The sequence below is a fragment of the Physella acuta genome, unplaced genomic scaffold, assembly GCF_028476545.2.
Source record: "Physella acuta isolate Inbredline_101_S28 unplaced genomic scaffold, ASM2847654v3 ptg001111l, whole genome shotgun sequence".
NCBI classification, from domain to species: Eukaryota; Metazoa; Mollusca; class Gastropoda; family Physidae; genus Physella; species Physella acuta.
The window spans coordinates 128511-152427 of record NW_026732628.1 but is presented as its reverse complement, the minus strand read 5'-3'; the positions used below and the strand labels follow the sequence as shown (position 1 = coordinate 152427).

General features: G+C 32.4%; 2 protein-coding genes and 1 long non-coding RNA gene across 15 annotated transcripts; 1 reads left to right on the top strand and 2 right to left on the bottom strand.

Annotated features, from left to right (window-relative positions):
• Window positions 1-1112: 1112 nt before the first annotated feature.
• LOC131955862 (zinc finger protein 271) lies at window positions 1113-8629 on the bottom strand. Of its 4 annotated transcripts, none has more exons than XM_059320152.1 (2): window positions 8610-8629; window positions 1113-2891 (listed from the first exon to the last, which is right to left on the bottom strand). In XM_059320152.1, exon 2 carries the CDS (start codon window positions 2358-2360, stop codon window positions 1329-1331), a length of 1032 nt encoding a protein of 343 aa, XP_059176135.1. In that variant the 5' UTR covers window positions 2361-2891; window positions 8610-8629; the 3' UTR covers window positions 1113-1328. The 4 variants fall into 4 exon arrangements, with proteins under 4 accessions (XP_059176135.1, XP_059176132.1, XP_059176133.1 ...); XM_059320149.1 differs by lacking the exon at window positions 8610-8629 and adding an exon at window positions 5393-5474; XM_059320150.1 differs by lacking the exon at window positions 8610-8629 and adding an exon at window positions 5109-5200.
• Window positions 8630-10673: 2044 nt separating this feature from the next.
• On the bottom strand, window positions 10674-13009 carry LOC131955864 (uncharacterized). 8 transcript variants are annotated; one of them, XR_009388902.1, is made up of 3 exons: window positions 12941-13009; window positions 11837-11903; window positions 10674-10831 (listed from the first exon to the last, which is right to left on the bottom strand). It is a non-coding gene; the product is annotated as an uncharacterized LOC131955864 (long non-coding RNA). The 8 variants fall into 8 exon arrangements; XR_009388905.1 differs by lacking the exon at window positions 12941-13009 and adding an exon at window positions 12760-12885; XR_009388899.1 differs by lacking the exon at window positions 12941-13009 and adding an exon at window positions 12562-12669.
• LOC131955858 (zinc finger protein 583) lies at window positions 11602-19259 on the top strand. Of its 3 annotated transcripts, XM_059320146.1 has the most exons (4): window positions 11602-11929; window positions 12788-12838; window positions 13423-13602; window positions 14887-19259. In XM_059320146.1, the coding sequence occupies exon 4, from the start codon at window positions 14911-14913 to the stop codon at window positions 16198-16200; it is 1290 nt and encodes a 429-aa protein (XP_059176129.1). In that variant the 5' UTR covers window positions 11602-11929; window positions 12788-12838; window positions 13423-13602; window positions 14887-14910; the 3' UTR covers window positions 16201-19259. The 3 variants fall into 3 exon arrangements, 2 of the variants coding, with proteins under 2 accessions (XP_059176129.1, XP_059176128.1); XM_059320145.1 differs by lacking the exon at window positions 13423-13602; XR_009388898.1 differs by lacking the exons at window positions 11602-11929; window positions 13423-13602 and having other exon boundaries at window positions 12557-12838; window positions 14887-17932; window positions 18979-19259.
• The last annotated feature ends 4658 nt before the right edge of the window (window positions 19260-23917 follow it).

Here is a 23917-nt window from a genome sequence, read left to right as displayed (position 1 = left end):
TGACATCACTTCTACTGATGCACAAAGCCCAGTACAAAACATTAAGACCTTAATTGTGCAAAATACTAATGCTTTTTAAAATTGATAGAACTTGTGGTAATTTAAATAAAGTTTGATGATTTACAGGAACTTAAATAAATAACTTAAATAATATTAAGAGTTTAAAAGAAAAGCAAGTGTAACAGTCATCATCCAAAATTAAACTGCCACTACTATCAAAATGCTGTATTGGTTTGATAATTACATTTAAAGTTGATAAGATGACATAAAGAATCAAGTGTGTAATTTTTCAACACCATTTGTCTCGTTATGGGTTTAAATTAATCCTATGATGTAGCCTCAACAGAGATTGACGAGGTGTTACATAGCTGCAGATATTTCAGAAGAACTGTTAATTAACAAGTTTATTTTCTTATGTGTCCAATAAATTTCAATGTGTATTATAAGCAATAGAAAAGCTTTATCATATGTTAAAGAAAAGAACATAAAAGCCTATACGGCTTAACTATTACTAGTAAATGTGTTTACAGAAATCAAATTACTAGTTATATAAGAAAATACAGTTACCAAAACTTCAGATAAGCTTCAAATAGAAAGAAGATAACACAGACTTCCAATAAATAACACAATACATTTCTTCATATATGACAAGCAGATATAAAAAACTTTTAAAAGTTAAAAAAATACTTTGCAGTATGATGGTATTGAAAGAGAGACAAGCCCACTGTTGGAAATAGCTGTAACTTGAGCAGATTAAACATTTTACAACCCCCCCCCCTCATCTAACTGTGATTGATTATAAACAGAATTGGAGGCATGCAAAAAAAAAAACACCACTGTTTTAACTACCAATGTCAATAAAAAAAAAATTAAAAATTGCAGCATAAATTTACATTTCTTCAGTCACATCAGTTTTATAATATATTTTTCGATTGTGAGAGGGTTGAACTACTTGGTTCATTACCATGTGAGAATATCAGACAACATAGGCAGTCATTATAACATTACACGTCTAGACGACACAGGTGACAATTTATTGACAAGATGAAAATAGGTTTTTCTTCTGATATTTATTAAACACATTCTGCTTATAGGCCCTAATCGTCATCCACATGAACGTCTCACGATTCACTCTACTGACTGAGTCACACTGGTCATATACACCCTTTCACCAAGACTAAGATTAACTCACACAATACACAGCAACCAGTTTCTACACAAAACGTCACTATTTTTCCTCATTATGTCATCATTATATCTTTCACACCAACATACCTTGATTAACTACACATGATAACACTGTTCGTAGTGTGTCTTCAGTAGTATGGTTAAACTAGATGAATATGCCGTTTGTGTGAGATTAAATGTACACGTTGACTGAATCGTTTGTCACATAGGCTGCAATAAAATGGCTTCTCACCAGAGTGAGTCCTCAAGTGTCTTTGTAGAGTACCTCTAGAAGCAGCTGAATAGTCACAAGAATTGCATGTGAAAGGCTTACTGTTTATGTGAACTCTCCAATGTTCTAAGAAAGGACTTTTATCGTTTGTTGTGTAGTCAAAATTTGAACACATATACAGTAAATTCCTAGTGTGTATGTTCGTATGAATTGTTAAATTTTTGTTCCTGCTAAAAGTTTTCTCACACAATGAACATCTGAAAGGTCTGTACCTGAAATGTCTCTTTACAAGGTGCAGGTCATATTCATCTGGTAAGTTAAAGCCTCTGTCACAATGACTACATATGTAAAGCCTCAAAGGTGTATGTATCAGTTGATGGGACAAATGGTGAGCTATAGAAACAAAGCTTTTTTGGCAAATATCACAAGTTTGTACATTTTCAACACCATCAACTAGTTGAAGGTTTAGATGAATCTTTTGATGTTCTTTTAGCCGAGACAGATGAGGCGTAGTGTAATTGCATTTCTCACATTTGTGAATTGATTCTCCATTATGCAATCTATTGTGAGCTTTTAGGTATTGTTTATCTGCATAACATTTTTCACAAATTTCACCTTTAAATGGCTTATACCTAAAATGTGTTGCTAAGTGTAGATCATATTCATCTCCAATGTTAAAACTTTTATCACAGTGGCAACATATGTAACATTTCAATGGAGTGTGTACAATTTTATGAGAAGCCAAATGAGATAAGGATTTAAAACTTTTTTGGCAAATGTCACACACAGAAATCTCAGTTGGAGGATCACTGCCTCTCTGTTTATCTTTATGGTATAGTTGACAAGTTGTACAATTCTCCAGAGCACATTCACATTTTTGCCCAGTTAAAGTCTGTAACTTTTGAGGTCCAGTTGTTTTATTTTCATGATTTATCTGCAACTTTTCACATGTTTTGAACATATTGGGTACAACTCAGCTATCTTTTCATTAGTTAATGATACATTTTCTTTCTCCTTCTGTATTGAGCACTTGACTTCAAAATTTCCACAATTTGAAGAAGTGGATCTGTAATCTGGTGGGTATTTACATGAAGATATCAAGGTTTCCTCTCTGAAATTGTCCTTTAGTAAATCAGAAACAATGTTTTCTTTTGAAAGAGCCACATGAACTTTTATGTGATGTTTTTTCAGCTTACTCCATTTTCCTGTGGTATATGCACAAAACTCACACGCCATCCTATCCTTTGGATGAAATTCCTTTTTATGTGTAGCAAACAATGGCTCCTCTGCAACTATAAAATCACAAAAACAAAAGCTTATAGCTTGCACTTCTGTGTGCTTTTTATTCCAATGTGTTCGTAATCTTTCAAAAGATGAAAATGTTCTTGATCAGATGTCACAGTGACCTACTTGCTCTCTCATTTTCTGTTTTTTCTATATCACTAGAGTTATTTAATTAATCAGAGGTATCCACTTGACCAAACATTTAGAGCTGAAAGAGAAATATTAATTATTTTAAATTAAAAATGTAAAGTTCTTGCAATATTAGTAATGACAGAAAATGTTACTGAAAACTAAGGTTCTTCTAATAAAAGTCTGAATGAGAAATATTTTTATAGTCCTTGCAGGGAAACACAAACAATGATATTGAACAACAAGACTTTCTTCAGTGCTAGACAGTCTAAATTTTACAATAGTTGGGCTCCATTACTGCTTAGATAAGCAGCTTAATATAAACATGGTTAATTATATTATAATCTATATATATAACTAGCCGTCCCGGCCAGGCCCTGCTCTGGCTTCTGTGAAAAACCTTTCTGTTAACGACCACTACCTGTGTGTTTAGTAATCATCATAAACCCGGCATTGCCCACCCAAACCACAACCAACCAAAACAACAAAACGCAAACATAACGCTAACACAATTACAAATACAAACGAAAACAAAAACCTAACAACAAACCCAACCACAACCACAAACACCAATACAAACACAAAGAAAAAACAAACAAAAAAGCAAACGAAAACAAAAACCTAACAACAAACCCAACCACAAACACCAATACCAACAAAAAAAAAAAAAAAAAAAACGAAAAAGCAAACGGAAACAAACCAAATCCAAACGCAAAACCAACCAAAAACACAAATACAAACCCAAACAAAAAAACACAAACAAAAACGAAAAAAGAAAGAACGAAAACAAACCAAATCCAAACGCAAAACCAACCAAAAACACAAATACAAACCCAAACAAAAAAAACACAAACAAAAACGAAAAAAGAAAGAACAAAAACGAACCAAATCAAAACGCAACCACTAACGCAAACCCACCTAAACACAAAGAAAACACTAACGCGAACATAAACGCCCGGGGCAGAATCGCCTGTTTTAGCTTAATAAACGACTATAGTACCCCAACTTATTCATAGTTTTTGCACTCACTTAAACGAACGCGCCTGTTTCAATTTAATGAGCAATTATAATACTCCAAGCTTATCCGTAAAATACCTAAAACATTTGCACTTGATCAATCCCCGCTAATTATGTAATTATTTTTTTCCCAACACCAAAACAAAGTAATTAAAAAGTAAATGCTTTTCAACTAATGCAATGGTTTCATAAAGGGAAGTAATTGTGTTTTGCCTAATTTATCAAAGGGAAGTAAGCGCTATAGGACTAAATAAAAACATAATTAGAATTTTTGTAAAAGATGATATTTTTTTAAAACTTGTGTTTAATGAACATGCCGACAATTATTACTATAATTTGAAAAATGAAAATGATTTCCCAACACTTTTAATAGTAATTTTTTAACTCATAAATTTAGACAACTGCGCACGATAATTGATCTAACACTTAAATCCGTAGAAATGCCAACGACAAACATGCGTTACAGAATTGAGCTTTATATATTAGATTCTCTTCTGGGAGACACTAGAAAACAAGCTGTAAGAGCGCTCCCTATCACCCCACCCCTACATGGTCTGGGGAGCTGTGGTTCACGCTAAATGTTTACATTAGTAGAGCCGGGTTTAGTGACGGCTATTAGGGGCAGATAATTTAGTTTGAAGCGATTTTAAACTTAGGGGAGGTAACTAGGAGGAGGCTGCTTTCACTGGGGGGGGGGTGTAGGGTAGGGGTTTGGAGGAAAGGAGGGTGGGGGTTGGGGAAGTATCATTCTTAACGCCCTACTGATAGTGTTTTAAAGCAAATATTTTCAGTGGCAGCATTGGTACTGACGAATTCACAAATTATGAATTACTAAAAAGTAGAAAATAAAAACAACTAAATAGCGGCATATGATATGCCGCGGGTCGGCTCGTAGTAAATAATTGCCTTATGATAAATGCAATTGCAAGTAATGGTTAGGCCCAATTATGTTGTTATGCTATATGGTCATTATTCAAAAAATAAATTAATTAATTTAAAAGCCTAATAAATATCATCTGGACATTTAAAATTATGCTCAATATTTAGTTTACTAATTGATTATTTAATATAAGTCATGATATCTAAGTTTTTATAAGTTATTTTTTATAACAGATAATGACAATTTAAAAATTCTATATTGACAATTTACACTCTTCTTCAGTTATATTACTTACTATCAGTCTATAACTCAATTATGTATTTGTGATGAAACTTTTTTTTAGGATAGAATTTTTATAATTTTGATTTAGGCCTATAAATTATTAAAATTAATAGTTACCAATACTATCTATACTATTCTATACTCCTGATAGGCAACCTATTTTTAGATTGCACTCAACGTAATTTTAAAAATATCATTATCAAGAGCACTGGACGTTTTAATCAGTCACTGGATGTGAACTAACATAAGGTAATCTATTGCTTTAGCGTAATCAATTCGGCCGGTGCTAGTAATGTACTAATGTAGGGATAAAGTAACTAATGAATATGGCTTAAAATTAAATATGAATATATTTTTGCATATTCTACTAAAACACTAAAGATAATTGAATATCAAACTACATTTAAGGGTTAAATCAATAAAAATGTCATGAAATTAAGGTTTAACAACGATGTTCCAGATACTAAATTTGCTATTAAAAACAGCGGCCGTCTTCAGAAAATATTATTTTGAGTCATTTCCCTTTAATTTCTATTTGTATGGAAATGTATTGATGTTTGCTATTAAATACGATTGTCTTGTGTTTAAATACAAAACATGCAGTTTTTTTTTTTACTTCTTCACTTTAAACAATTTAATTGACTGACAATAAACACCAGTTCTAGAATTATTATTATTATGAGATGTAATTTTTATATATTAAGAGACTCCCTATTTGTATAGAGCTACCACTACATATCTAATGTTTATTTAAATATTAGTTTGAGTAAAGTGTTGTTTGTGTTGTTTGTTTGCTATTCTCATTTCATGTCCATGCATTTTTCCTTTAATTAGTGATTTAATGATAAATGACGTCACGTTTTTGACCTCTCTTCACATTAACCACCCCCCTCGCACCCATCCCCATCCCCCCCCCCCCATTTTCGCCGTCACGAAATAGTCGTAATGTCGAAAATTACCTTTTTGCCCTGCCTGTTAAAAAGTCAAGCCATAATTCAAACGAAAAAGAATTTTTTAAGCATTTTTGTATTAGGCGATATACATAACATTTCATGTTTCTTACCCCTCCCCTTTCCCACGTAAAACGTCGTCTCAAAACCAGTTACTCCACCCCTTAAGTGCGTGATGTCATTTATCGTAGATGTCAAGTCCTAACCTCCAATACACATTTTGAACAACCTTTGTTGTCAAAATGTTGATACCAAATACCCAAAATGAGTTATATGGGGTTGTCCATAAACGATGTCACATATGCTATGCTAATGTGATGTAAACTTACGCAGGACCGCAATTTATGACCTATAATAAAGGGGTGATCGGGGGGGGGGGGGCAGGGGTGAGTGACGTCAATTATAAAAGACTTCTATAAAGCTGTGCTCAATGAAAATGAGGAACATAAAGCGTTCGTTTTCACGCATACCTTTGCTCATAACGACATGGGGCATAACAAAGGATCAACTCTTAATACGATAGCAGCTAATGTAAAGCCAGAGCTCAGTAGAGTTTAATATAGAAATAGTGTTAGCAGTTGACAGCCTCTAAGACGGTGCATTAGGAATACTGCCGTCGGCTAAAAGCCCAAATCTGAACATCAATTTTGTCTTTTATGAAGAGAGGAACATTTTTAAGAGCGGAGCTTAAGTGGGGGGGGGGGGGGGGGGGGTCCCTGTTGACACCGCCACTAGCGCGGCTTATGTCCACATATTAATCACAAGTTTTGCGTGGAGCTTAATGGACATACAAAGTTTATAGGTGGGACCGGGAGCCTAAATGCATTTACCTAAGCCGCTGTGTCACGGGCATTTTAGAGCCGAACGTCTCAGGGCAGCAGGTTGCAGAAATTAAAAGCACGTGAATTTGTATAGTAGAGGGAGAACACCATGCCACTGTAATAAATTAAACAACAATTTAATTCACCGAACTAAAGTCATTTAGATCTATTCGTCAGGCTAAACGTCGCTTAAGTCTCATCGCCAGTCATTTAGTGCCTGTTTTGATTTATTTTTTTTAAATTACGCATTACGCGTTATTTCTTTCTTTAACATTAGCCTAATGACAAATGACGTCACGCGCGCCGCAAACTTTGTGACGTGCTTAGAGGGGGATGAAACTGCATGGTTGAGAAAAATGACGTGTTTCTTTTTTTTTTACAGACGAATAAGTGATAGATTCTAATTTTCCTACGAACTATAGGTTGATCTAGTTTTTTTCTAGAGGGATATATCACTATATTGTGATGGGGGGGGGGGGGGGATTATATATAATCTCAATATATTCTGATCTACTACTATTTATACTCGTGAGGAGGACGGGAATCACTCTTATGTTCCGCAGACACTACCCAAATATTTTATTTAACGCGCACAATACTCTCGCACCAAATCGTCTACCGTCAAGTTCCCACCGTCCTTAGTAACCTCTACTCGTCTAGTCTAATTCTATATACCTACGCTATGACATATATAGTGGGTGTTTTTTTGTTTTTGTAATAATGGATGGTGGGGAGGGGTAAACATTGACTACTGAACAAATCAAAAACTGATGACAGCAGAAGGCAAAGAAAAGAAAGAAAAAAAAACAACCATGTGGTATTCAAATGTAACTAATTAAAATTTGCACCTATTTTAATAAACACAATAATCTTAATTCAGAAAAAGTGTAGGCCCTAATGTCTACAGACAAAATAAACAAGTAGGCTTAATCAAATCGATCGCCAATACATGACGTCATACTTTTCTCGACTGTTTCCCTCTCATCCAAATAGTTACTAAAAGCAAGATGATGATTTAATATCATATTGTAGTTATACTATACCCGAACCCTTAATCACAATTTCTAACGAAAACGAATTATATTCTTCATCATTTTTGAAAAAAATATTTTACAGGGTCCCATATTTTGAGTCTAACATCATTTATGAAGAATATGGACGACCTAATAATTGACAAGTTAATCAGTACAAAAGGGTTTAATAAATGTTGGATAGCCTTCAATCATTTCACTTGAAATTAAAGATAAGAAGACTGCCCTATGTCCTACTTATTATTAAACAAGACAGGTATGTATATTAAACAACAAAGTCAACACAATATACATACGAATAGACATTTTTAATTTTTTATCAAGGGAAACTACTCTAAATTTTATTTGGAAAGATGGCCGCTGTTTTTTTTTTCTACTAATATTTATCTCGAACACCTAGTTTAAAGTTAGTTTCATGTTATTTTAAATTGTTTGGGTCACTGATTGTTATTTTAAATCACTTATCTGTTATATTTTGTAAAATTTGACTTAAATAAGAAATAAACTTATTTAAACAAATATATTTATAATAATTTATATTTTATATTAATTTATATCATATCAGTTACCTCTCCCGCACATTACTACTGCAGCCGAATTGATTACGCTAAAACGATAGATTCAATTACCTTAACATAAATCCTCCTAACAATTACTAAAATTAATGAGTCACCTTCCATTCATATTACTAGCCAGCCGATTTTACGTACTTAAAATGATGATAGATTACCTATAAATTATAAATGTATAGACTATTAGCAGTATTTAATTACCCTATCTCTATTGGGCTTGTAAGAAGTTGTTAAAGTAGCTTACCAAGTTCTCGCTCCGGTAGTTGCCAGCTAGCGTTTTTTTTTTTTGTTTTTTCAAACCAAATGTGAATATTTTTTTTAAGTTATGAAATCTACTTTCGCTTTTGGAATCAAAACAAACTCCGACGAAAAGTTGTTTTAAGTAAATTAACTTTAAAATAACACACACACAAATATATTATATTTTATATAGATAGATCTAGAGTACACATGTTTTTTGACGTAGGACTAGACCCTGTATAATAATAATAATTTTTTAATAAAATATGAGATTTATAAAAGATTTCAATAGTAAATCAAGCCTAAATTTAATTATTAAGTATAGCCTAGATCTAGAGTCTAGATTTCTAGATCTAGAATTCTAGATGTAGACTAGATCTAGATCTATGACTAAAAAAAAGTCCTCTTGAAAATTCCGACGTAAACAGTAACATACGACATACAGGATTTTTTTTTTAATGTATAGACTCTAGAATAGTCTAGTTTCTAGATCTAGTTTCTTTTATTTTACAGTGTAGTTGATTGTAGACTTAAGAATTAAATACTAAATTAGGTCTATTAAATAGGCTACTTACTTTATTTTTTTAAGACAAGTAGACTAGAAGGGCCGGTGCGGCACCCCAGAGGCGTAGCTTCCCTTCCTGGAGAAAAATTTCAATTTTCGATTTGCACCCCCCCCCCCCCCATCAAACTTTCGATTTTCACCTCTGAAAAGACTATTTAACACTCCAATTAATCACTTAATTAAGTGGAATTATCATTTTTTTTATATATATTGCTATTTTTTTGCATTGGTGTCACCCCCTAAATGGTGTCACCGGGTGCGGTCCGCACCCCCCGCCCCATATCGATCTCTCTACGCCTCTGATATCAATTTATATAGAATTTAGATTTTTCTAGATCTAGTGGAGTTGAGTGTAGTCTTGTTATAGATTAGAACTTAAGAACTAGATCTAGAGTAGTGAACTGTAGTAATTTAGATCTAGAATCTAGTAATGCAAATTATGCAGTAATTGTAGATCTAGAATCTAGACACAAACTAGATTCTTCTAGATTTAGAATCTAGATTCTACGAAATTTATTATATTATTATTAGGCCTATTTGTTAATTTATATTATCAGATAATTGTGGTAAATGAAAGTCAACGCATCTAGCCTAACAAAATGCCATGAATTTAAAATATATTATGACTTAGAGAAAGTTTGGTGAAATGGAAATGTAATTTATTGATGTGTAACTTATTCGTATTATTCCTTTGGAACTGATAGTAGTTATAGTAATAAAAAGTTAATGAAATTATAGAGTTTTATCCAATTAATGTTTCTAAAGCCTTGCATGAACTTAATTTAAATATATTTAGCTGCCCAGACAAAGAACCCAATGAATTTTCCAGAATTGGCTTGTCATTTGACTGATGGTAACAAAGAGAATCACCCAGGATCTTTGCTGATAAGAAAATCTGAAGACGTACCTTATTCTTCTATACCTAAATGTGATTTGTCTAATGAAAATATTAATTCAGTGACCACTGCCAAAAATATTTTATCATTATTTCATACATCATCTTCTGAAATGTTGTTTTCTATCTCTAAACCTTCCACAATTTCTTCAAGAGATATTTTAACATCTTTACCTACTTCCCACAGTTCTTATGTTCAAAATTTGCAATGTTCTAAGAAACAAAGTAATAATAAATTTGTACCCAGTGTTTCAGTTTCAGCTCTATTAAAATGTAATAAATCAAACAATTTCAAAATTAAATGTTTCTTATCCCATATGAAAGTAGTCTGTTTTATTTAAGAAAAATCACCTTTAAAAAAATTTAATGTTTGGATGTCAATAAAACATAAGGACATGGACTGGTTTGTGGGTAAGCTTTTATACTTAATGTACAATGAAGATTCAGTTTTGATGTCAATATAGTTGCTTCTGAAAGAATAAACTATAAACAATAGCATTTATGTAAATATCTCAATGGCAGTTCAGCATACTCATCATTGATTTCAAATAACAAAACAGAACTACATTTTTAAAATTTAAAAAAAAAAATGAAAAGAATTTCATAAATGGATGTTTTTTAATTACTTAAAACAGAAGATGCATCAATACAGCATTACAAAGTATATAATTTATATTTGTTTTCATGGACAATCTTTAATTCTTAATTAAAAGTTAACTTCAGCTTCCTTGTGTCTAAAATTCCACATCCATGCTGTTCCATTTACCTAGAAATTAAATAAGGCTGCGGCTATTCGTAGTGAACTACAAATAGCCCTATGAAGGCTATTCGTACTCTGACCAATCAGCGTGCGGCATTTTTTTTTTAATTCTTGAATTCCCTTTTACATCTTTTACAAGCTGTATAGATATAGAACAAATTATTTTTTAGATCTCCCTAACCCTATACCTAACCCTATACCTAACCCTAACCCTATGCCTAACCCTTACCCTAACCCTAGCCTTAACCCTAACCCTAACCCTATCTCTAACCCTATACCTAACCCTAACCCTAATGCTAAACCCTAATCCTTAAAAAAAAAATTAAAAAAAAAAACCTCAGAGCCAGCGGGAATCGAACCCACGCCTCAAAAAATAGTAAGCCAATGCGCTACCACCACTTCGACCACCGGAACAGTTACGACAAACTACAAAATTTGAATCTCATACATAAACTGCAGGACAATGAATTTAAAAATAAATTTGATTGGTCGGCTAAAAATAGCGAAGTACGAATAGCCCTCTGAAGGCTATTTGTAGTGAAGTACCAATAGACACTTTAAACAACTTTCAGTAATATGAAAAAATTAATCATTGATTAAAACAGACAGTCAAATATAGCAGTTGAAGTTGAATTAAATTTCACCTGTTTCTGTGGCATTTACATGTTACAGGGTTTTCAGGTATATACCCAGCCACCTTTAATTTCCCTATCTTGAGCCAGGTACTCATGAGAGCTGGGTGGACTTAGGACATCATACTAGGACTAAAGCCAGGGATCTGAACTCTAGTCTATTGGGTTAGAAATGTGAAAGCTACTGTCTGAAAGTCCCACTATTGGGCCATATCAAGCACTGTTACATAAATTAAATCAATAATTAATAGTTACATAATTAATACTTACAGTAAATAATATTAGTAGCAGCATATTCTTTAAGAATTAGAACACTGAATTGGTTTCAAACTTGTGCTTAAGCTGAAGAATGGCTTATTATAAAAAAAACTCAGCTCACCTTTAGTTTAGCTCAAGATCAGCACCTATAGCCACAGTCAAGTGTGAGAAAATTGCTTGCCATGTACCTAGAGAATTTGGATATTATAAATTAGTAAGTTTATGCATATATTATATTAAAATAATTATTTAATTAATATGTGATATTATATAGGCCCTATATATAAGATTTCATTTAACTAACTACTAATTAAACTCTATTGTAACTTGATTAAGATCTATCATCTTGCTCTTCTAGTAGTCTACACTACTTACTACTTAGAAACTAAATTTATTGTAGATTTCTAGATCTACTAATTGCAAAACTGTAGTCTGTAAGCCCTAAATTTAAAATGTATCTAGATCTAGGTCTCTGCCGCAAAGCAGAAGAAGGGGGGTAACAGAGTATTATTCATATACTTGTTCAGTAGCCTATGCTATTTATATTTATTTTATCCTGGACAGTCTGCTCAAATACTGGACTGTCCAGTTCAAAACTGGACACCTGGCAACCCTACCATCCATGTAGCCATGTAGCCTATTGACACTATTGTCTCTATTGTTAATAAATACTAAATAGTATAGTAATAGACCTAGCTAGATTACTAGACTCTAAATTGTCTAAATCTAGATTAGTACTGATTACTAGTGATTACTAGATCTAGAATCTAGATCTATTTAATTAGATCTAATAAGATGTAGATTGTGGATAGATGATAGCTAGTCTAGATCTAGATCTAGATCTACTAGGGTTTAGCTTCGTGAAGTCTCGTTCGTGGCCACCGTGTTTTGGGCGGACATATAAAAAAATATCGAATCATTTCTTTCTCATGAAGTACATGATACTTATAAATTAGGATCGTATCGTAATCGGATAGATTTGTATCGAAACTGCCTATGTATTTACGGGGCGAATAATTAACATTTTAATAATGCTAGCTTTACCTAATTTCTTTCTTTATCTTTCACGAAGCTGACGAGGGAAAGTCACTCTTGTGCTTGAAGTCAAAATAAACTAAAGCAGGTGTGTGTATAATTGACTTCTTTTAATTTGTACATAATATTATAACATCTTCACTATGATACAAAAAAAGAATTGTATAATAAATCAACGGTCGAAACAAACCATTGCCCGTATAGACGACCATATTAAAAACCTCATAGGACGCCATTTTATAATAACCCTAACTAAACGCCGATTCCGGAAAAGGTGAAAAGGTTGGATGGGCTTTGACGGACTGATTGATTGAGTAATAATAAAACACGCCCCCAGAGTAAAAAAAAAACATTTTTCGAGCTTACATTTAAGTATTAAAAAACCGGATTATCAATGGAGTGTGACTCTGTGTAGTATAAGTAGTGTAGTTAATGTAGTAGTAGTAGTACTGACTTAGTGGGGTAAAATTATGCCGATGGCTGAGAAAGTTGGATCAGATCTCATAATAATAATATTAATCAATAATAGTCATCATAACTCTTCTCGGTAAAACCTTAGTTTAGCATCATAATTTCCAAAGTAGCTACTAGCTAGTAATGTGCGATGGAGGTAACTAATGAATATTTCTTTCATTTGGCCATATTTATGACATATTTTACATAATATAACAGATAATTGAATAACAAATCACAATCTATGACCAAACTATCCAAAAATATCCTGGAATAAACTTGTAAACTACTCCGTTCGAGACAACAATGAGTAAATACTTACTAAATACAAGCAGTGGCCATGTTTCAAAAACAATTATAGAGTAGTTTCCCTTGAAAAATTGTCTATTCACATGTCTGGTGTGTTGATTTTGTTATTTAATATGGTTACTTTGTATTGTTTTAATATATGCCTGTATAGTAATTTTTTTTTTCAATATAGTTGGCATGAATGACTAATAGACTTTTTCATACTCAATAGTGTGCATCCAAGACCACAACAATCATTGTGAGGTCGAACTTTCTAGAATCTTGGGTATTCTTTAGGCTGACTTTCTGGAGTTGTGGCTTTCACTTTTGATTGGATAGATTCCGATAGATGTTTACATTTTGGCAGTTATTTATTATATTAATATTGTCTATCAGCTGGACAAAAATAAAAAAAAAATAGGTTTAAGTTCCTTCAAATATTGTTACTGTTCTGTGGGTGGCTAGTTTTTAAAATAAATTTAGGGACTAGCAATATAAAATACATAGAGAAGACCATTTGCTAGGCTAGGGCATCATCATGGCGGATGTAAACATCATGTGGTTTTAGTCATGCGTGTGCAACCTCTCTATTAGTTTGACCAAGAAAATTGTATACATTTCATAGTTAGGTCTTGATAAGTAAATTTATAAAATCTAGATCTAAGTCAAATTTGAATGAAAAAGTTCATTTCTTTATATTCTAAAACTGGAAGAGGACACCATTGGTGTTGTGTTCATTCCGTAGTTTAAAATAGCTAAGCCAGTTTAGTAGAGTAACAGTGTCGTCCCCTAGCCTTCCTTGCACTACCTGTAAACAAATTAATAAATCCATATACACAAAACTTTTATGCATGCACATATATTAGTTCCCAGCCATACGAATAAAATAGCATTGAAAGTTTTTACAATTGTTGCAAGAAATTACAAGTCCTATTGTGTACAAATATTGTCTCAAAACTACAAAAAGTGCAAATTAGTGCCAAGCTGCCTAGAGAAATCAAGTGTTTATTAAGCTGTTTATGACAGTTTAGAACTGTAATTCAAATTAATTTTAACTCTTTTATTACATATTTGGATAAGATTAAGCACTTATTACTTACATTTAAAATCTAACAAAAGCAAAGTTTTGATTTTTGTTATTAGTATCTTAGTATTTCTATTTTTAAAAAGAATTTTAAGAAACTGGTAGCTTCAGATATTAATATGCAGTCCTGATTACTTTGCATTACTTTGCATTACTGGTTGTCTATTTTAAAATTACATCTGACTGAGTAATCATTAGTAATCAGACTGACAAAAGTCTGGCATGTGTTACAAATTTTGCCATGTTATTAGTAATAAGTTGTTTTGATTATTTAATCACCAGTTTAACATTTACATTTTTTTAATCATCAGTCCATATCTAAGAAGCTGTCCAGCATGGAGGTGGAAACAGATGTGTTAGCTGCAGTTTCATCTACTGTAGATATACAGTCAAATGAATTGACAGAGTTTTCATCTTCTGAAGATTTGAAACCAGATCTATCGGCCATATTTTCATCTTCTGCTGGCATCAAAACAGAATTATTGACATTTATTAATTTCCAGGATATAAAACCTAACATGTCATTTAAAACTTCTCAAGATGTTAAACCTGATATTAATTCAGAATTTTCTTCTTCTAATGACATAAAAATAAAACCAGAATTATCATTTTTTAATGTTCAGGATATAAAACCTAACATGTCATTTAAAACTTATCAAGATGTTAAGCCTGATAATACATTTTCAATTGAAAAAATTAATAAGAAACCTGCTGCATCAGCAGAATTTTCAACATCTGAAAATTTAAAACCAGAATTATCAAATACTGAATATTTAAAACAAGATTTCACAACAGAATTTTTATTTTTTGAGAATAAACAAGAAAATGGACTTGAAGAAAATCTACAATTGTCTGGGGACAACGAAAATAAAATTGTTTATTATGATAAAACATTTTCTCAAAGTTCTAAAAATTATATGCATAAAAATGTTCATTTTGAAGATAAGCCATATGACTGTGATGTTTGTCATAAAAGGTTTTCTCAAGGTTCTAACTTAAATCAACATAAAAAGATTCATACAGTAGAACATGCATATGATTGTGATGTTTGCCATAAAATCTTTGCAGATAAGAATGTTCTATTGCGACACAAAATTGTTCATTCTGAATATGAATGTAATATTTGTCTGAAAAGATGTTTATATAGTTTTAAGTTAAAAGAACATACAAAAGTTCATTCAGGAGATAAACCACATGAATGTGATGTTTGTCATAAAAATTTTTCTCGGAGTGATCATTTAAGAGAACATAAAAATGTTCATTCAGGAGAAAGGCCTTATGAATGTGATGTTTGTCATAAAAGGTTTTCTCAAAGTTCTATTTTAAGAACACATAAAAAGTTTCATTCAGGAGATAAACCACATGAATGTGATGTTTGTCATAAAAGGTTTATTAGAAATTGTGATTTAAAAAAACATAAAAATGTTCATTCAGGAGATAAAGCACATGAATGTGATGTTTGTTATAAAAAGTTTTCTCGAAGTGATTGTTTAAGAGAACATAAAAATCTTCATTCAGGAGAAAGGCCTTATGAATGTGATGTTTGTTATAAAAGGTTTTCTCAAAGTTCTAATTTAAGAACACATAAAAAGATTCATTCAGATGAAAGGCCACAGGAATCATGATGAATGTGATGTTTGTCCTATAAGGTTTGCTTGGATTTGTTAAGAGAGAATTTTGTTCTTTTGGGAGAAAAGCCATATGAATTTGATGTTTGTCCTAAATGATTTACTTAGAGTAGTTATTTAACTACACTTACAAAACTTTTTGGCTATAAATGGCTTCTCAACATTCTTATTTTAGTGCACATAAAAAAGTTAATTCAGGATACAAGCTACATGAATGTGGTATTTGTCATTAAAGATTTTCTTGAAGTTGTAGTCTAAATTATGTTTTTCTCAAAAGATTTTCTTAAATATCTAATTTAAATACTCTAAAAAATTAATTCTATAAATAAGACAGAGGAATATGATGTTGGTAAGGAAATGTTTTCTTTTTTTTGTCAAAGAAATTCATCATGACTTGAAAGCAATTAAATGTCATTTTTTAACATAATATCTATAGCAAATTTTATTATAAAATTTCTTATAATTTTTTTCTCTGCACATAAATTTAACTAGTGGTTAACCAAAAGTGGGTCATAGTTAATACATTTTTGTATTTGTATTATGAAAAGATTCTTTAGTCAAAGAGTATACCTTGACAATTATTATACATACTGTAAAAAATAAACTTATTCTATTATTTCAGCTGCATGTGTACTTTTTTTTCTTTATGTATCCTACTTCTTTTTGTGTTATTTGTAAATATGTATGATAGAAGAAGTAAGCTATCACTTTAGAGACCCAGGGTTTTATTTTTACACCCGCATGGTTTTTTTAGGCACACTGTTAATTTGCCTATTCTTTCCAAATTTTATAAAATTGACAATGCACATTCATTGGTACAAGGGAGTTTACCAATTCTGATCAAACCAATTACACATTAACAATAACAGAAGCTAACTAAAATAAAACACACTATTCAATTTCAATGTATTATTTACAAAACTTCTGAGCAGACAGTAATTTTTTTGTAAAAACTTTTTCATCTTTTGCTAAATGCCTTTAATCATTATATTGAGAGGTATAGAATCACAAATCCTATGACCAAACTCTACTGGATGCAATGTATAACTCAAACAGACCACATGTAAAAACTTCCTCTCCCTCCCCACTATTTACATGTCTTATGGAACTAACCCCAAGTTTCATGTTGCTAGATGTTTTTTTTTAAGTTCATTTAAATGCATTTGTTACATGTTATATATAGATTTTTATCTTTCTTCACACCTCAATATGAACTTTATGCCAAATCTCAGACTCCTCTCTGCATACTATGTGATTGAAAAGATAATAAAATAATTTTCTTCACTTATTCATATAGGCCATTCCATTTAAAGATTAATCACACATTTCAATGTCATAAATTTACATTAATTATTTTTACAAAAACAGCATAAAAATTATAAATTTGAAGAAAACAAAGACTGGAGCTGCAATTGTTACATTTTGTTATCTTAGTTTCAACATAATGTAAGTTTTGGCTAGTTATTATTTGATTGTGTATTCCTTACTAAAAATAGTACTATTAATATTAAGAAAATAGCATTGTAAAGTAAATTCTAATGTAGTGAATTATTAGAAATTGTAACATGAAAATTTTAAGAAATAAAATGGCTAAAGTGTGTGTAAAATTTTATTATTGTTTTTCTAACAACACTTTCTCTATGTACATTCCAATGAGGCCAATGTGTTTTGAATGCTGGGGTGTATTTTACTCTCTTGTGATGCTCCAAAGCCTGTACTTGCAAGTTAGGTAAGGCCAGTGTCGGACAACATTTGTTTGTTACTAATGTTAGTGTGAGCGGGTAAATGGATGTCTTATTTTGTATTATTTTATTGTGTGCGAATCTGCATGAATGGTCCACTTGACAGCGGCTACAGGGTTTCCCGTTCCGCACGAAGCGGTCAGTAAAAACTTACCGCTTGGATAACTTCTTTCTTTTGAGATGTAGATCAGGTCAGTTTCTGTGTGGGCTCACCTCGTGCGTGAAGGTATTTGTTTTTTAATTGTATTTGTACATGTGTGATTGGTATGAAAGCGACTGCCGATGCTTCTCGTTTTCTTTCTTTTTCGTCTGAAAAGAGATAGTGGGCATCGGCTTGTCTGGTATACTCGTGGTGTTTTCTTTTTTGAAAGGTTTGAAATGTATTTTGGTATTTTCTAAAACCCTTGGCGTGTTTTAGACCACGTGGTTTAGGTCGTTATGTTTAGGATTGTTTCCCAAACTGGTTTGAGTGTGTTTGTGTATTTTACTTTTTTATTTTAAAGTATTGTTATTGTGGGTTCCCCACGATGACTAAGTTGGGCTCAGTCACAAGTAATTTTGTTGTGTTAGTCTTAGACAGTAATGAGTGTATTTTAGGTTGCTGTAAAATTAATGTGTGTGATGTTTCTTACAACGTCTTGTTGAGTCACTTGCTTTGTGTCTACCTCTATTTGGGGCCTTAGCGGGGTGTGTTAACTTTATTGTTATCAATGTGGATGTTGTGTAGGTAGACCAATGGCTTCGTGCTGCTTCTTGTGTTGGATAGATTGGTTCTACAATGATGATTTTTATTGCACGTTATTTTTAATTGGCTAATTTCTTGGTTAGACAGTGATTTATTGTGGTTTTTGAGAATTGATTTAGTATTCTAGGATTAGTGGTAGTAGTAAGGATTAGTATTTTACTCGAGGCTTTAGATATCTTTAGTAGTAGTCAGTAGTATTTAAACATATGTATATATTGATGTATATATATTTTTCCATGCATTTTCTTATGTTTTCCTTTTCTTTTTTCTCTCCCCTCCCCCTTCCAGTGAAGTTGTTTGTGAAACTTGGCTTGATTTGTATGGATTGTTTTGTTTGATGTTTGGTGCGGATATTAGATGGCGTTTCGGTGGCAGTACTGGTAAGGATGGTTGTCTGTGTGTTCAGAGCCTAGACTCCGAGGTACCGAAGGTACATAATATCCCATTGAACGTTGTGTTTTGTTTGTTTGGTGATTGTTTAGTGTTGCATTAGGATGTTTTGAATTTGACTTAATGTTTACGTTTTTTTTGTTCCATTTTATTTCATGCAATAAATTCTGTAAATTGTTTTTTTTGTTTTACTTTTAGTGGTTTGTGTTTTTATTTAGACTAAGGTTAAGATTTAACCACCGTGGGTTTCACCACGGTTGCACTGACCTAGGGAAGGGTAGATAGATAATATGGTCAATTACATAGGTTTAGTCTCATCAAATGAAATATGGTCATTTGTTCTTAGTCTTTATGTAAATCATCACCATCTTCTTTTCGTGTCCAAGAACATGAAGTAGAGTTCATTTTTCAGAGACTTCAGCACCTAAAGGGATAGTGTGGTCAGCACTATGCCCAGCCGTCTTTGCTTTCCATAATGTGAGTCAGGTACACATCAGAGCTGGGTGAACTCTGTAACGTTCTACTGACTTTAACCCGCATTCAAACTCGAGACTTATTTTAGTAAATACTGTTAGTTTATTTAACCACATGCCACATACATTAATTTAACCTGCATTCAAGTTGGAGACTTAATTTTGTAAATACTATTAGTTTATTTAACAAAAGAGTTAATAGCTGGCCACATACAATATGAAAAATACAACCTCAACACAAACGCAATTAGAAATGAATCTCAACAATATTGTTTACATCTGAGAAAAAATTTATGTCAAAATTTATAAACATAATTAACAAATTTAAAGAATCCAACAGGTAAATAAAAAAAAAACAGAAATAGGCATATATTTCAGATTAGACAGAATTTAACTATTTAATTTACAATTTAAAACCAAATTAATGTAAATTTAAAAAAAAAAAATTAAAAAAAAATATTTGTGTAACTAATTAGCTCTTTAGAAATAAAGAGGAGAATTTGGTTAAGATAGTGTTAAAAGACTGCTAATTGTGACATCACTTCTACTGATGCACAAAGCCCAGTACAAAACATTAAGACCTTAATTGTGCAAAATACTAATGCTTTTTAAAATTGATAGAACTTGTGGTAATTTAAATAAAGTTTGATAATTTACAGGAACTTAAATAAATAACTTAAATAATATTAAGAGTTTAAAAGAAAAGCAAGTGTAACAGTCATCATCCAAAATTAAACTGTCACTACTATCAAAATGCTGTATTGGTTTGATAATTACATTTAAAGTTGATAAGATGACATAAAGAATCAAGTGTGTAATTTTTCAACACCATTTGTCTCGTTATGGGTTTAAATTAATCCTATGATGTAGCCTAAACAGAGATTGACGAGGTGTTACATAGCTGCAGATATTTCAGAAGAACTGTTAATTAACATGTTTATTTTCTTATGTGTCCAATAAATTTCAATGTATATCATAAGCAATAGAAAAGCTTTATCATATGTTAAAGAAAAGAACATAAAAGCCTATACGGCTTAACTATTACTAGTAAATGTGTTTACAGAAATCAAATTACTAGTTATAAAAGAAAATACATTTACCAAAACTTCAGATAAGCTTCAAATAGAAAGAAGATAACACAGACTTCCAATAAATAACACAATACTTTTCTTGATATGTGACAAGCAGATATAAAAAAAACTTTTAAAAAGTAAAAAAACAAACTTTGCAGTATGATGGTATTGAAAGAGACACAAGCCCACTGTTGGAAATAGCTGTAACTTGAGCAAATTAAACATTTTACAACCCCCCCCCTCATCTAACTGTGATTGGGTATAAACAGAATTGGAGGCATGCAAAAAAAAAAAAAAACACCAGTGTTTTTACTACCAATAAAATTTTTTTTTTTTAAATTGCAGCATAAATTTACATTTCTTCAGTCACATCAGTTTTATAATATATTTTTCGATTGTGAGAGGGTTGAACTACTTGGTTCATTACCATGTGAGAATATCAGACAACATAGGCAGTCATTATACCATTACACATCTAGACGACACAGGTGACTTTTTATTGACAAGATGAAAATAGGTTTTTCTTCTGATATTTATTAAACACATTCTGCTTATAATCGTCATCCACATGGATGTCTCACGATTCACTCTACAGAGTCACACTGGTCATATACTATAATATATTGAGATAATTGTGAGGTCAAGGAAACTCACTCTTCTTGTGTTGGTTATATTTATAATGTTGTTATTATGAGTGATGTCCCTTGTGTATTCTTCTTCCTCTTCCGGTCTACAAATAAAGATGTCTACATGCTAATGGCTTCTATCTCCGTTGTGTATTCCTAATCTATCACATTGGCGACGAAGATAAATAATCCACTAGAAAGAGCACCTACTTACGCAAAAAAGAGGTTTGCTAGAGCATATTTGCTAAGTATTTCTAGGAAAATGGCGCTGTATGGCCAAATAAAAGAATTTGATTCGAATGATGAAATCATTCATGATTATCTAGAGAGGTTAAGCTTTTACCTTGAAGCAAACGACGTGACGATAGAAGCCAAAAAGAGAGCTGTTTTGTTAACAGTCATAGGGCCTCAACAATTTAGGCTACTAAAAGACTTATGCGCACCAGCTAGTCTAACTACCAAGAGCTTTAACGAGCTGAGCAAATTGCTAACAGACCACCATGCGCCTACCCCATCAAAGTTTCTATGTAGAGCTAGATTTGACAGTAGGACTCGTCAACCAAACGAGTCAATATCAGAATATGTTGCTGCTTTACGTCATTTAAGTAGATTCTGTGAATTCGGAGACACGCTGTCTGACAGACTATGTGAAAAGTTTGTGACAGGTGTAAACAGCCCTGATATTCAAAGAAAGTTGCTGCTCGAGTCAGATCTAACATTAGAAAAAGCATAACAACTTGCAACTTCATACCAGCAGTCATCCGATGCGGCGAGATCTCTAACGTCTTCAGATCCATGCAGTAAACAGCAGGTTAGTCAATAAACACCAACCCCATCAGAGCATTTCAACTTATGCTAAACAGCCTGCACGTTCAAATCCTAGATCTAAATCTAGTAATAATTATCAAAAATGTCATCGATGCAAAGGTCCCCATGCATCTCATCGGTGCAAGTTTAAGTCTGCAACTTGTTATAAGTGCAGTAAGCAAGGTCACATTGCCAAGGCCTGCTTTGCAAAGTCTTCGTCTGTTGCTAAATCTAGCCAGTCAAGACAGTACTGCAACCATAGGCAGCACTATGTTAACTCTCACCAAGACTACCTAACCCAACCAATGAACCACTCTACCAGTGAAAATACTCAAACTGATTCGCAGCCGGATTTCAGCCTGTTCTCTGTGAAATCAATAAGTCGTGCTCCCATCAATGTACCAGTTAATATCAACGGTAAGAGCATCAGCTTCCAACTTGACACTGGAGCATCTCTAACAGTCATCACAAAGAAGGACTTTGACGCTGTCACAGGAGGATCAGTGCCTCTACAGCCATGTCACAAGTGTCTAACAACATACACTGGTGACAATGTTCCGGTGATAGGAGAGTGTATGGTTCATGTAAGTTATAATGGTCAAAGTGTTAAACTTCCTCTTCTTGTGGTTGAAGGAAATGGACCACCATTACTAGGTAGGAACTGGTTAAGTGATCTTAAGTTAAATTGGGAGAGTATATGTTCATTGAACATTGCAAGAGAATCTAGTCTTACTTCAATAGATAAAGTTATATCTGAAAATAAATGTGTTTTTGGTAACTCTGGATTACTAAATGATAGAACAGTGAAGTTAAGCATTAAAGACACAAATCCAAGATACTGCAAAGCTAGAGTTCCACCTTATGCAATGAGGAATAAAATTGAAAATGAGCTAAGTAGATTGGAATCTAATGGCATCATAAAGAAGGTAGACTATTCCGATTGGGCAACGCCCATTGTGCCAGTGTTAAAGAAGGATGGTTCTATAAGAATTTGTGGAGACTATAAAACTACACTGAATAAGCAAATAGAGCTAAATAGGTACCCTATTCCTAACATTGAGGAAATTTCTTTGAATTTGGCAGGAGGAGACAAATTCACTGAATTAGACTTTAGTCATGCTTACACTCAACTAGAACTGCATCCAGATTCAAAAGTCTATACGACAATAAACACACATAAAGGACTCTACCAATATGAAAGACTATGTTTTGGTATATCATCCAGCCCTGGAATTTTCCAGGCTGTCATGGACAGTATTTTTAAGGATATTCCAAATGTTTGTGTTTACTTTGACAATGTGTACATAACTGGTAAGAATGACACTGAACATCTTAAAACACTAGATAAAGTCTTGAAAATAGTTGGTGAAAAAGGTTTAAAGATAAACAAAGATAAATGTCAATTCATGTTGACAGAAATTAGTTTTCTTGGTTATATATTGAGCAAACAAGGCATCAGACCTCAACCTGAGAAAACAAAAACCATTAAAGAAAGAAAGAGTAAACAGGTTCTTAGCCAAATACCGCACAACTCCTCATATAACAACAGGTGTTGCACCATGCGAATTGCTATGTGGTAGGAAAATTAAAACTCATCTTGACCTACTACATCCAACTGTTCAAAGGTCTGTTTCCCAACATCAACATACACAAAAAGTAAATCATGACAAAACATCCATTGAAAGAGAATTTGCAGTTAATGATAATGTGTATTTGAGAAATTATGGGAGAGAGGAAAAATGGATACCAGGTCAAATTGTTCAATGTACAGGACCTGTGTCTTATAAAGTAAAAACAAATGATGGACTTATTGCCCGTAGACATGCAGACCAGTTAAAAATAACTTGTGCAGATAATA

What these genes read in the sequence shown, in the direction of transcription:
- LOC131955862 (XM_059320152.1), bottom strand. Translation starts at nt 2,360, where the DNA reads ATGTTCAAAACATGTGAAAAGTTGCAGATAAATCATGAAAATAAAACA.
- LOC131955858 (XM_059320145.1), top strand. Translation starts at nt 14,911, where the DNA reads ATGGAGGTGGAAACAGATGTGTTAGCTGCAGTTTCATCTACTGTAGAT.